General features: G+C 34.8%; 1 protein-coding gene across 1 annotated transcript; it reads right to left on the bottom strand.

The window, feature by feature from the left end:
* Window positions 1-1,772: 1,772 nt before the first annotated feature.
* Window positions 1,773-13,284, bottom strand: LOC127798197 (uncharacterized). Its single transcript, XM_052331581.1, has 7 exons — window positions 13,125-13,284; window positions 12,856-12,974; window positions 4,114-4,193; window positions 3,615-3,756; window positions 3,394-3,543; window positions 2,510-2,711; window positions 1,773-2,105 (listed from the first exon to the last, which is right to left on the bottom strand). Exons 1-7 carry the CDS (start codon window positions 13,192-13,194, stop codon window positions 2,005-2,007), a joined length of 864 nt encoding a protein of 287 aa, XP_052187541.1. The 5' UTR covers window positions 13,195-13,284; the 3' UTR covers window positions 1,773-2,004.
* Between the last annotated feature and the right edge of the window lie 664 nt (window positions 13,285-13,948).

Genomic DNA, 13,948 nt, shown 5'->3' with positions numbered 1-13,948 from the left:
CCGATTATAACATCATATTAATTGAATAATTATATTAGGAAAAATCAATTTTAACTGACATTCAAATATTATTTGAGTACAGCTGTGTGTTAATCGAGTAATTGTAGGTAATGTCAGTTTTAACTAACTTTCAATAATAAATATTATTAATCAAGTAAGGTATATTAGGGTTTGAAAGTTTAAATAGATTAATCAACTAACATAATTCATTTTTAAGAGTAAAGGTCACGTATTTTATTTTGTAGATAAAATATATATTATTTTTATATATAAAGTGTATTTAGTTTCTAATTATTAATCATAGAAGCAAAGTGATTTTAAAAAAAATAATTTTTCTTAATAAATATGATTTTTATTAATTTTTTAAATTTTATTTTTATAATAAATATATTTTTAAAACTTAAATTTATACTTTTAATTTCAAAAGTTAGAAGTTACTCACTTCCATAATTCAAATGTAATTTAGCCGCTAATTTATTTATATAATTCAAATATAAATTTGATTCTAATTAAATTATGGATCGATTGATTTTTACACTTATTTTAAGATAAATTAAAATTTTATTTAAATTTAATTAAATTATGGATCGATTGATTTTTACATTCAGTTGAATATAAATTAAAATTTTATTTAAATTTAAAAATAAATAATAATAAGAGTCATGATTAATGACGTGAGTTATATGACGCATCTTTATTGTCTATTCTATCTAACACCTTTTTTAATGAGAATACAATATATGACTGATGACAATAATAATTTATAACATTATTCAAATAATAATTAATTGTTACATTTTCTTATTTTTTTATTTTTTCTCAAATCATAGAAGTAAAGAAATCCTAAAAAAATAAATTTTTATTTTTCTTAATAAATATAATTTTAAAATATATAATTTATTAATTTTTATTTTTTATAATAAATATATTTTTTAAACTTAAATTTATACTTTTAATTTCGAAAGTTAGAAGTTACTCACTTCCATAATTCAAATGTAATTTAGCAACTAATTTATTTATATAATTCAAAGATGAATTTGATTCTAATTAAATTATAAATCGATTGATTGTTACCCTTATTTCAAGATAAATTAAAATTTTATTTAAATTTTAAAAATAATAATACTAGAGACTATGGTTAATGATGATATCATCAGTCATATGATATTTCTCAATTATTTTCTTTGTTTAGCACATCATCTAATAAAAATGTGACACATAACTGATAACAATCATAACTCCTAACATTACTCAAATGATAATTAATTATTATATTTTTTAACTTTTTTCTTCTTTTTTTTTGTCCTCAAATCATCCATTCGTGTCGCTTTTATTCAATTAAGAGTAAATTTAGTATTTGTATGTTTATAATTGTTCAATTAGGGTGCTGTTGTTATTTTATTTTTACATACAAAAACAACAATAAGCCAAAAAATAAAACAAACTACCATATTTGTAAATATTAGTATTTTCAATTAAAGTGGAGATAGCTTCTAGAAGCTTTCATAAATAATAATAGCTTTTAAAATTCAAGTAGGAATAAGCTTTTCAATAATTGATTAAATTGTAGGTGCAAATAAAAATTGAAAAACAAAAATTATTAACATGGGAAAGGGAAGTAACTATCAAATAAAAAAAAAATACTATAATTTATCAACAAAATAAAGCCCAATTCAAATTTAAAAGTGGTATATTTTACATAAATTATTTTAAAAAATACCATACTTAATATCTATATGCATTTATAGTTCAAAAAATACCATACTTAATATCTATTTGCATTTATACTTAATATCAGGGAGAAAAGACATGAATAGATGAAGTATAAATCTCGAGAAGACCATTCAGCAGAAGGTAGCTTAGTTAAGCTTTCCCCATCACAGAATTATGGAAATGGCTGAAATGGAGGCGGAGGGAGGGATGGGAGAAAGTAAATACGGGTACATACTACAGAAGAAGTAAAAACAGGCTTCCAGGAGCTGATAAGTGGTACCATATGATGTATCATTCCACGTCAGGCACCCCCATTGAGGAGTAACTCGGGACGTCGTCAGATCCAAGCAATGGAATACCCTCTGATCCTCTCACATGGACGCTGAAACAGGCTGCAGAATAAAATTGAAAGAGCAAAATGAGTGGTTCACCAACAGAAAGAAAGAACTGGCCTTATCAGGCAAAAGTACGAAATTGAGATATCAACCACTGATTCACTTCACAGCTTAAAAAAAATAAAAAATAAAAAATAAAAACCAACCTATTCACTAAACTATACCTCTTTTAGGAAGGATTCCTAGAACGCTGTGCAACTGAATTTTTCCTTTCTCTTTTCAGATTCCATTTTCAAGTTAATTCTGATATTTATCAGAGTAGTTGGCTTTGGCTTTTGAGTACTGGGGTTTGAGATTTAATTAGTAGATTAGTTAGCGAAGTTTTTTTTAACTTAGCTAACAGACTAACTACAAACAACATGCTTGCATTTTGTTAAATAATGCAACTACTAGCAACATACCATTTTCTATCTTGATGACACTTTGGAGCATGGTATCCATCTTTGTTTTCATGTCATAACTGTCATCCATAATTGGGGCAAGAAGGATCAGCTCCCTGTGGATTTCACGTACAAACCTGCATATCTTCTTAGCAAATTCAATTTCACCATCTGAGATTCGACCAATTGCCAACCTCATGAGCTCACCAGTCAAGTCTGCAAGCTAAATCACACTATTTAGCAGTTAGCACCGCCTCTAACTCTAGTACAAGATAATACTACTAATATAATGGAAGGCAAAAAAGATGGGGAAAAGACTGAAGATTATTATGCATGAACTATGTTAAATATTCTTTTGTTCTAATTAATCACAACTTCACAAGGGATGTAGAGGAAGGCTAAGGGAGAACTAGAATCAAATACTATTCCATGTCGAGTTATCTAATTTTATTATCATGGAGGAAGCTCCGACCTACCATGCACAAGTACAACACCAAACTATTGAGTCCCCACCCCCCAAACCAATATATATGTGTGTATACATACACTATCTTTTCTAGCTATCGTCTCATCTAAAAGGTTAAACTATTAAATAGAGAGTTAACTGTATTTTTAATATTATTATTTTTTTACTCTCACACACCCCTCAAGTGTGCCCAGATGAACTTCACTACATAACTCGTCCAACCACATGCAACAAATTAGATATTGGGCTAGCAGTGAGATTTAAACTCAACACATTTGTCTGCTTTAATACCATGTTAACTTATTAACCACCATCTCATTTAAAAGTGTGAACTGTTAGATAAAGAGTTAACTTCATCTTTTATATAATTATTCTTTTTACTCTCAACAGATCTATTAGATAAATCAGATGGAAACTGGATCAAGGTTGAGGTAGTTACCCCCAAGATATAGTCAAGAACATTAATCTGCAGTGGCTCCTGAGAATGATCACTCAATGGTAACAAGACAGCATTAATCTCATCAAGATTCAAAAGATTTCCAGTTTTGCAGAATTTATATAGTGTGGCAGCCTCAACATATTCCTGTACCTGCAAAGATCCCAGAGCAATTTAATTAGCCACAGTTTTCTGCCTTAGCAGGAACAGAACAAAGGCACAACCCCTGGAGAATATGCTCGCCGTAGCTTCCAAAAATCAGTTCCTCCCAGTTCCTTAACTAGCCTGGCCACATATTGATTGGTCACAGCTGCTAGGTCCTTTTCTGCCTTCTCAAGGACCTCTTCTTGGTTGTGTTTACTTATTCTGTTGTTGGAAAGAGCAGCAACATCAGAAGCCTAGCAAACCTTCTTTAAGGCAAGATCATGAAACTGAACTGAACCAAAGTAAATGTAGATTAAAAACACAGCCAGAAAGGGAACAGAAGGTAAGACACACAGCAGCAATAGCAGCATATCATTGATGACGAACAAAAAACACAGGTGACATTCACTTTTAATGATTAAATTTTTATTGGAAAAGATACTGTGCAACTTTCAGAATAAAGATGAGAAAATAATCAGGTCAAACCGACTTGTGGAATTGATTAGCAAAATTAAACTCAAGAGATCATTTGATAAAGACCTATAAAAAATGTATAAGAAGGGAAAAATCCTTTGCTACCTGTGCACCTGAAATATGACTTTTTTGCTATTCATGGTGATATCCCGACTTGCTTTTACGATCCTTTCCCGTTTGTCATTCTATAAGACAAATTCATAAAGATATAAGTTCCAAAGTATAATTTTAATACATGCCAAGCACATGACAAATGAATGGTACCATAGCAGCAACTTCAACCAACATTTGAGAAAAACATAAAGAATGGACAGCCAAACATACTGCAGGATTTGGGAAGGTCCAAATGTGCAACTCGACAAGAACATAGCATATCTAAGCAGCTCGTTTTTTTTTTTTTTTTCCTCTTTGTTCACATTCACATACAAAGATGTCACCAACATGAAGCTGGAATTCTGATGATTGATATGTTGGGCAACTTCTGTTTATTGATGAGCATTGTTTAAGAACATCAAAAAACTGGCTCATGCTTTTATTCTTTTTGTTCACGTCCAAATACAAAGGTGTCACCCATGTGTAGCTGGAGTTCTAATGATTGATAATGTTGGTTGACAAGCATTACTTGTCATGGTCCCAATGAACCATGGCACCAAGCAGGTCAATGGAAAATGTGGTCCTAAAAGAAGCAGGATGGTGATCAAATTTTTTTTAAATGACCCCACAAATAGGATAAAGTGAGTTTGATCAAGTTAAGACGAGAAAGCAGTTAAATACTTCATCAATGATTATCGTGAATGAAATTAGATATTTTTGTTTTGGTAGAATACATAATTATTACTTTAAACCCATTCTTCCAATTGGCTCCATGTCATGTATCTAGGGTTTAGAATGGAATTTGGGAGAAATCGGAAGAGATCAAACAGCAATATAGGGAGAATTAGAGCAGAAGAGAGATAACAAACAAAATTGAGAGGGAACAGAGGTGATCGAGAGAGAATTGAGAGGGAATGATAGAGAAATCAGAGAGGAATTTGAGAGATAATTGATGAGAGAGAAGACTAAAACTCAAATACCATTCAACAACATACATTCTCTAATTACTCTAGCCTATTTATAGGCTATTCTCTCCTTTCAATTACAATATAACCGAAAGGTACAAACAGGAAAGCAGCAAAGCACAACACAGTTTTGAAAGGCGCGAGGCGCAGCGAGGAGTAAAGGGTCCTGGAGCCTGAGGCGCGAGGCGCGCGAGACGAGGTGCACCTTTGTGAAGCAAGGGGCACCTTTTAGAAAAAAAACTCAAAATCTTGTAAAATCATAAAAAACTATCAAATTATCAATAATAACACATGCATATCATTAATGATTCATTATCTTTAAATTCTAAACTAACATCATCAAAGTTGATTCATTCATCATGCAAATTCTAAACTAAAAACATCATCAAAGTTCAAACTTAAAGTCTCAAACTCAAACAAGTACCAATCATCATGCAAAGTTCTAAACAAACATATAAACACTACAAGTCCACAATCAATAAAGAAGTTTTAATCAATCATCATCAAGGAGATCATCAACATCAAGGTCAATATCTCCATCATCCCCTTCAATCAAGAAAATGTTTTCATTTTGAAAAATGCAATTTTTCTAAGTCCGGAAGATTAGCGCATTATAAGGAGACATATAAGAAAATATTTTCATTTTGAAAAACTATCTCTCAATATTTTGATAGCTAATATTCATTGTTGTTAAAATTATTTTTAATGAATTTTTCAAGAAATAGTAGGTATGTATTTTAGGGGTGGTAAAATAGCTAAATCCTAAGTTTGTACTAAAATCAAAATTCTATTTTCTTATTCTTATGGATTTTGATTTTTTAGATATTTTTATTGAATCCAAATGAGGGGTACTTTCTTATTTACATTTATGTATTAAAGTAAATGGAAGGTAAAATATAAATAAAAGAAAATGTGGACATTTACTTAAGCTAAAGAAATGTAAATATGTTGTAATGTATACATGTTGGAACTGAGAAGAGGGGAGGAATTGGGCTACCTAGATTTTAATTAAAACCTAGGTTTCATGAGGTGCGCCTCTCGCCTCGACGCCTCACCGTGCAAGGCGCACGCCTCACTGAAATCCCCTCGCCCCGGCCCAGGCAAGGCGTTGAACTAGCGCGTTAAGGCGCCTTATGCCTAGGCACGCCTTTAACAACTATGGTACAACAAGAAGAAAATACACGTATTATATAATTCCTAATATATCCTTATATTGTGACAATTCTCCCCTCCTTGAGAGAGTTCTTGTCCCCAATAACTTACAACGATTGGCCACAATTCTTCATTCAATCCCTGCCTTTGCTATCTGATTTATCCGTCTTTCTTTCTTTCTCCTTCTAAGCCTCATCCTCTTAACTTTTATGTTCCTTCTCTTTTGTTTTTCCTGCAATATAAAATGCAGTCCTCAAAGATATCCATGATAAAGCTCCCTTCACCAAATGATCTGCAAGTTCCAATAATTTCATGGACTTCAGACAAAAATTACGCCTTTCTTTAGCTTCTTTCTTTGGTACAACTTCATGCAGTCATATCTCGATTTAGACCTCCTGTAATAATTTTCTAGAGTACAGATGTACAAAATTCCTATTTAGACCTCTTGTAATAATTTTCTGGAGTACAAATGTACAAAATTCCTATTCTGAAGACTTCATCAGCCTCTTGCAAATATAAATTGCGATCCTCACAGATCTCCTTGTTCAATTTCTCTTCCTCACCAGAGTCTTGAGTTACCACTGGCTGGTCTACTTCCGATTGTGTCAAGCCTCAAGGCTGAGACTTGGATAGTTTCCGGAATTAAAGAAGAACCGAAAGGAGAGGATTTGATAGGAGGGAGAATTAAAGGAGAGAAAAGAGAGGGAAAAAGAAACTTTGTATTCCTTTCCAAAAAAAAATCCCCTCATCCTCTCTGCTTAGCCTCTTTATAGGCTTCTTTTCAGTTATAATGTCTAACTAAAATGTACAATCATTTCCAGCACTAACTGAAAGGAACAACATAGGTTAGGTATTACAAGCATAATGACTAGGTTACCCCTGGGGTCGTGACAATTCCCCCCACCTTAAGAAAGTTCTAGTTCCCAAGAATTTGCAGCGACGAGCTACGGCTCAACCAATCCCTACTTTCACTACTTGTTGTATCCTTCTCTCTTTCTTTCTCCCTTGCTTTTCCTCATTGAGGAGTTGAAGTGTAGCAGTGTTCATAGCCTTTGAATGTTCTTCATTTGCTTTAGTCATTTCTTTGAATTCAACAGCCTGTATGGAATGCAACGATGACTTTTGAGCCCCTTTCTATAATAATTTCTACAACTTCTTCCCAGTGATCACCTTGCACTCAGCAATTTCTTCTTGAAGAACAACCTCTTCGTCTTCTTCTTCTTTTTCATCTAGTCCTTCCATGTTCAATAACAGTCTTCTGCATTGGTGGCCTGGACAAAATTTGGCATTTATAGCACGATCCTAGCCACCACCTCTATTTTGGCATATAATTTTTTATTGCATTAAGGTTAGAGTAAACCTCAGGTTTTCCTTCCAACTGCTAACTAGTGGCAGGATTATAACTCGAAGGGGATTCCGTGTTTTTTAAAGATTGCTTCTAGAGCAAGCTCCTACTTCCTTGCCTTCTGTGCCGCCTCTCTCACCGTAGTAGGCATCATCATCTTGACCATGGACCTTAGTTCATCCTTAAGGCTACTGATAAAGCTTGACACAAAATATTGCTCCGTGAGGGATGGTTTGGAGCTCCACATTAGAGCCCCTATCTCCTCAAACTTCTCCTGATAGTCAACCACCGATCCCTACTGCTTCAGCTTGTTGAATTCCTCAATTACATCCGTCATAATTCTCTCTCCAAAACGTTTGCAGAGTTCCTCAACAAAATCAATCCACTTGGTTTTAGTCCCTCTAGACTTGGTCCACCCTTGGTATCAAGAATCAGTCATATCATTCAAATAGGCTATTGCCAAGTTAATCCTTTGGTTTTCAGCCACATTGTAAAATTGGAAAAAAACGCTCACACCAGTAGATCCATCACCTTGGCTTTGATCCATCAAACAACGATATCTCCAACATTAGCATAGGAGTGTAATTGGAAGTATGAGAAGTTAATTCCCTTACCTGAACTCCTTGCTCCATGTCTGGCATCTCCTCCGTCCTTGTGGCCTAGGGAGGATGCCCTGACCGGACAAGCCTGAATTAGAGACTACTCGGGGAGGAAATTTTGGTGGTAACCAGAATTGAGGGAGGGATGACAACATATTAAACATGTTGTTAATCCTATGGTCATACTGCTCCATCATCTCCTGATGCCTCTCCAATTCTTGTTGCATACTCTCTCGTGTGGCCGTCAGATCCTCACGCATGCTCTCTCTAATCGTAGCCACATCCTCCCTACTTTGGGTGACTGCCTCATGCGTCTAAGTCATTCCAAACTTCAACACCGCCATCCTCTAACTCCAAATGCCTCAACCTTGTTCCTTCTACCATAGTTTTGATTCTGGTCTACTTGTAGGTATCGCCTCCAATCACAATCGAAAGTCACTTAGCTCCGCTTCACCTTCACATTTCAAACAAGAATTGTCAAAATTCTCAGCCAAGAATCGTTGGCCTATTGCCAAGTTAATCCTTTGGTTTTCAGCCACATTGTAAAATTGGAAAAAACGCTCACACCAGTAGATCCACCACCTTGGCTTTGATCCGTCAAACAATGGTATCTCCAACATTAGCATAGGAGTGTAATTGGAAGTATGAGAAGTTAATTCCCTTACCTAAACTCCTTGCTCCATGTCTGGCATCTCCTCCGTCCTTGTGGCCTAGGGAGGATGCCCTGACCGGACAAGCCTGAATTAGAGACTACCCGGGGAGGAAATTTTGGTGGTAACTAGAATTGAGGGAGGGGTGACAACATATTGAACATGTTAATCCTATGGTCATACTGCTCCATCGTCTCCTGATACCTCTCCAATTCTTGTTGCATACTCTCTCATGTGGCCGTCAGATCCTCACGCATGCTCTCTCTAATTGTAGCCACATCCTCCATACTTTGGGTGACCGCCTCATGCATCTGAGTCATTCCAAACTCCAACGCCGCCATCCTCAACTCCAAATGCCTCAACCTTGTTCCTTCTGCCATAGTTTTGATTCTAGTCTACTTGTAGGTTTCGCCTCCAATCACAATAGAAAGTCGCTTAGCTCCGCTTCACCTTCACACTTCGAACAGGAATTGTCAAAATTCTCAGCCAAGAATCGTTGGCCTATTCCAATTTTTGGAGTTCTATCACCCAAAATGTGATGTCTACAAGCATTTCTTACCAACAAATGCTGCAAGGTTAATTGAATATAGAGAGCATCCTATTTGGGTCCAAAAGTATTGCCCTTTTCATGAATTCAATGGGACTCCCCATTGTTGCAGCTGTGAGCGAATGGAACCTAGGGAAACAAGATTTGTTGTCCCAAAAGATGGTCGGAAATTCTGCCTAGAGTGTATTGATTTGGCCATAATGGAAACTCATGAAAGTCAGCCCTTCATTCTGATTTGCAAGAAATTCATGAAGAAATTGAAGTAGAAGAAAGGATGATAGAAGAAAAAGATGCTACAGGGATAGGATGAAAAAGGTGTAGCCAATGACCATGATTTCTTAGGGACAAGAAATCTTTTAAGGGGGAGTGAATGTCACAACCAGCTTGTTATTTTTATTTCCATTTTCACTTATTTTGCTGAAGTAGTTAGTTATTGCTTTAATTATTTGATTATTCTTAGTTATGGAGTAGTGGGGAGGTAGTGAAGTAATTAAAAGAGCAGTTACTAGTAGTGGAAAAGTGGTAACTGCTCTATAGAATTGTGGGTTGCTTATATATAACAATCATGACCCTCATGGCTCGTTATCAATGTATGAATTATCAAGTTTATAGAATTCTCTTTGTTCTCCCTCAAGTTCTGTCTATTTTTCTCTCCCCCCCACCCCCCCCAAAAAAAAAAAAAAATTCTCTTGGATTCTCCCTTAATTTCACTCTGTTCCCTCTCAATTCTTGCTATTTCTTCCTCAATTTCTAGTGCTATCTTCTAAAGAAACATCAATTAGGACTAGGGTCTTGACATTTCCATTCACCCTTTGCCACTTAAGAGTATTTCTTCCTAAAGCATCTAAGTTTGTTCAGAATCAAAAAGTCATCTAGCTTTCAATTGAGGATAGTGAATTGTCCTTGGATTCATATGTCCATTGCTCATCTCAGAAACTACTTCTAGTACTTGCCTAACCCTTAGTTCAGCAAACACAAACTTGGATCCACCTCAGCCACTGCTTCAGGGAGTCGCCTAGACCTTATAGGAACTTAATCCGCCTCAGAGATTGAATCCACTAAGAGCTAACTGATAATCAATCGCCTCACAAATCGACAACCTAGGATCTGTTGTTCTAATTAATTTATAAGGACTACCTAGATCAATCCACAGAGAATTGTCGGCTCTGTTGCAGTTTTTTGAGAATTCAATTGACTTTAATAGCACCTCTTGAATCACCTGCGGCAACTGTTTCCTATACTCACCGGGATCAACACTCAATTGATTCTTGTTGCAATCTTCTGAGTGTTCGATTGACTTTGTTGTAGCTTCCTGAGAGTAGATTGGCTATGTTGAGCTTCCTAAGGATCGATAGACTCTTGTTGCAACTTTCTTGAGAATCGACTGCTATTAAATGCAACAACTGAGATCCGGTCAATCTATATCAAGAACTGAATTTCACCTTAATCTACTTCGCCTTCAAATTCCGAGCCTCAATTATCAGTCGAGAATCAATCTCCTAATTCCACTTGCTGAAAATTCGATGCACTCTGTTGCAGCTAAGTGAGTTTGCCGAAATCGCCTAAATGTTATCTAAAAATTGCTTTGCTCACAGCCAAGAATCGATCGGCTTTGATACCAATTTGTCATATACCTAGGGTTTAGAATGAAATTTGAGAGAAATTGGAAGAGATCAAACAGCAAGATAGGGAGAATTAGAACAGAATGAGAGAGATAGCAGACATAATAAGAGGGAACAAAGGCGATCGAGAGAGAATTGAGAGGGAAGAATAGAGAAATCAGAGAGAAATTTGAGAGAGAATTGAAGAGAGAGAAGACTAAAATTCAAATACAACATACATTCTCTAACTACTCTAGCCTATTTATAGGCTATTCTCTCCTTTCAGTTTCAATATAACCGAAAGATACAAACAAGAAAGCAGCAAAGGACAACAAGAAGAAAATACATGTATTAGATAATTCCTAATATATCCTTGGGTTGTGACACTCCATTGCTAGTGGAAGTAAGAAGGGAAAGGTCATCGACTCATTGAATGCTTCAAGGATCTAAGAAAACCTTAGTTACAAACATGGAAGAGATAATAGGAATATGAATTATTTTATCCATTTTTTTACATCATAATACCCTTATATAGGTCATAAGTATCAAGCTATTTCATTTAAAAACGAGACACGACCTAGAAATCAACCAAAAGCAAGGAAGTTATTAACATTATTGCTTCAGTTCTAATTTATAGAAGAAACCTTTTCCTTGAAGAGTGCACTCCAAAATGATCATTCCTAGAAAGAAGTGCATTTGGAAAAGAAAATGCCACCAACAAAGCCATGAAAAAGTAATTTATCTCAGCTTGCAAAGCATGCTTAAGAGTTCCACCAACCTTGGCACTTTTACATTCACCTGCTTCAGTAAGTACTTATTAGCGAAAATATATAATAAAACTGAACACCAACTTATGGAATGGAAATCCCCAGTTTCCTTTCTATGATTCTCCATGAAAGAAATAAAGTAGTAGAAGAATTTCCCTCCACAAGGCATGGACTCTGAAATTATCACTTTTAATGGTAACTTCACGTTGCAATAAATCCCCTTGTTGAAAATATAGCTTCAAATTACATGTTCAATTTCCCCAATCTAGTTTATCTAAACTCATTTCCACTGTAATTATATTTTGCACATCCAAGGGAACTTTTAGGTTCTCTCAAGCTACAATCCACCAATGCATCTGTTTGACCTTTTGTTGTACCCTAACACTCCATCTAGAACTATGCCCAAGTACATTATAGAGACATGGCAATATGTCAGGAGTAGTAACGATAACTTTTTTGTGAAACAGTATCCAGTTACACAACCAAAAACAAAACAAAAATATGAACGTTGTTAATTTGCTAGTCAGATCTAGCATGCCAGCCACACCTTTTTCCACTTCGGTGTATTCCATAAGATTCATAGAAAAAGGCAAATGAATACAATAAAAGAGATAACATATAAATCTATCGGTGCATTTCTTAGTCTCTCGTACATATAGAATATCAAATGACAAATAAAGCTGTCATCTAACACTTGAATGTTTTCTCTGGACCTAAGACCTGTCAAACAAAAGGGGGGAAAAAACAATAAATTACTTATACGCTTACATTTGTTATAGATTAAAAGCCAAAAATGAATTCTTTTTACAGTTATCGATTATCTTCTTCTTATTTTCTAATCCATGCATATAAATAAAAGGCACCAGCATCCCTTCATCTATGCATTCCTCTCTTTTTTCCTTTTCTAAATTTGTCCTTCACAAATGTTCCAAACATGAAGTTAGCAATCCTAAAACCAAAAATTAGAAAAGAAAAAACAATGAAGTCCCCAGTCGATTGATTGCATTCGACTTTCGAATTCCCCCACATGATATTCCAGGGAGAACTAAACCAATTAATTGAAAACTCCAAACAAATATGAAAAGCGAATCAGCGAATTGGGGACACTGAAAAGTGAAGAAAGCTAACAAGGTCATTGAGGTAGTCTGCGTATTCGGCGAATGCGCTCCTCATGGAGGAGGACTCGGCGGCTACGGTAGTCATCGTCCTCGGCCTCTTCGCCGCGCTTTGCAGAGTCGTCTCTGCAGCTGCCGATGTATACACTCAAGGCATAAATGTGCGTGATTCGATGTGAAAATTTAGAGTTTAACAGTCGGTGAATTTGCACCGACTCCTTCAAATAAACATGTAGATATATTATACTAAGATATGAAGAGGGAAAGGGAGAGAGAGAGTACCTCGATGAAGGCGGTGGGGTTGCTTGGGTGCCATGAGAGAGATCTTGGGGAATGCTCGAGCGCTGAGCATCTGCCTCCGTTCCCAGACAAATCAACTCATCAAGACGGTGAGGGCTTTTGCAATTTTTACTTCGTAAAATTTGGGACAAAACTACCCACCGCTTTTGAATCGGGAAGCGGTGGCAAAGAGGATGAGACGGTATATAAACAAATTAAATAAGATAATAAAATAATAATTTTAAAATATATTATTATTTATTTGTTTTTATATAACATTTTAAATAAAATAATTTATAATATAGTAGTAAAGTTGGTTCATAAATTAACTATTTTAATGATATTAGGTTTAAATTTTGTTAACATAATTAATTTTTATTTGTTATTCTTTAAATATATATAAATATATTTAATAATAATGCAGAAAAGTGATTTTCACTTTTGTTTATGTAATAATGTACGAGATAATTTTAAACCAATCACTAAGTTATAATACATGGAAACATTTTGGAGATGTCGTTTTAGCATTTTTGAAATATTTTCGTATTCAAAATGCCAAAAATCGTTTCCGAGCTATTTCTGTAATTTAAAAAACGTTTTAGACTGCATCGTAATATTAGAAAAATATCATAAATAAGTTTTTGATTTAGAAACGCATTTTTGTCTACGAATAAGTTAGAGATGGAATATTTTATGTCTCTAAGTTAGAAATGAAATTTTTTCTATCTCCATTTGTAATAATTCGATATTTTGGAAAAAAAATAATGAAATTAAATAAGTCAATTGCTTCCATTGTGACTCGCTAGCTATTTGTGGGCTAGGAGGAG

The sequence above is a fragment of the Diospyros lotus genome, chromosome 3, assembly GCF_014633365.1.
Source record: "Diospyros lotus cultivar Yz01 chromosome 3, ASM1463336v1, whole genome shotgun sequence".
NCBI classification, from domain to species: domain Eukaryota; kingdom Viridiplantae; phylum Streptophyta; class Magnoliopsida; order Ericales; family Ebenaceae; genus Diospyros; species Diospyros lotus.
The sequence above is the reverse complement of the archived record's forward strand: the minus strand, read 5'-3'. Positions and strand labels throughout refer to the sequence as shown.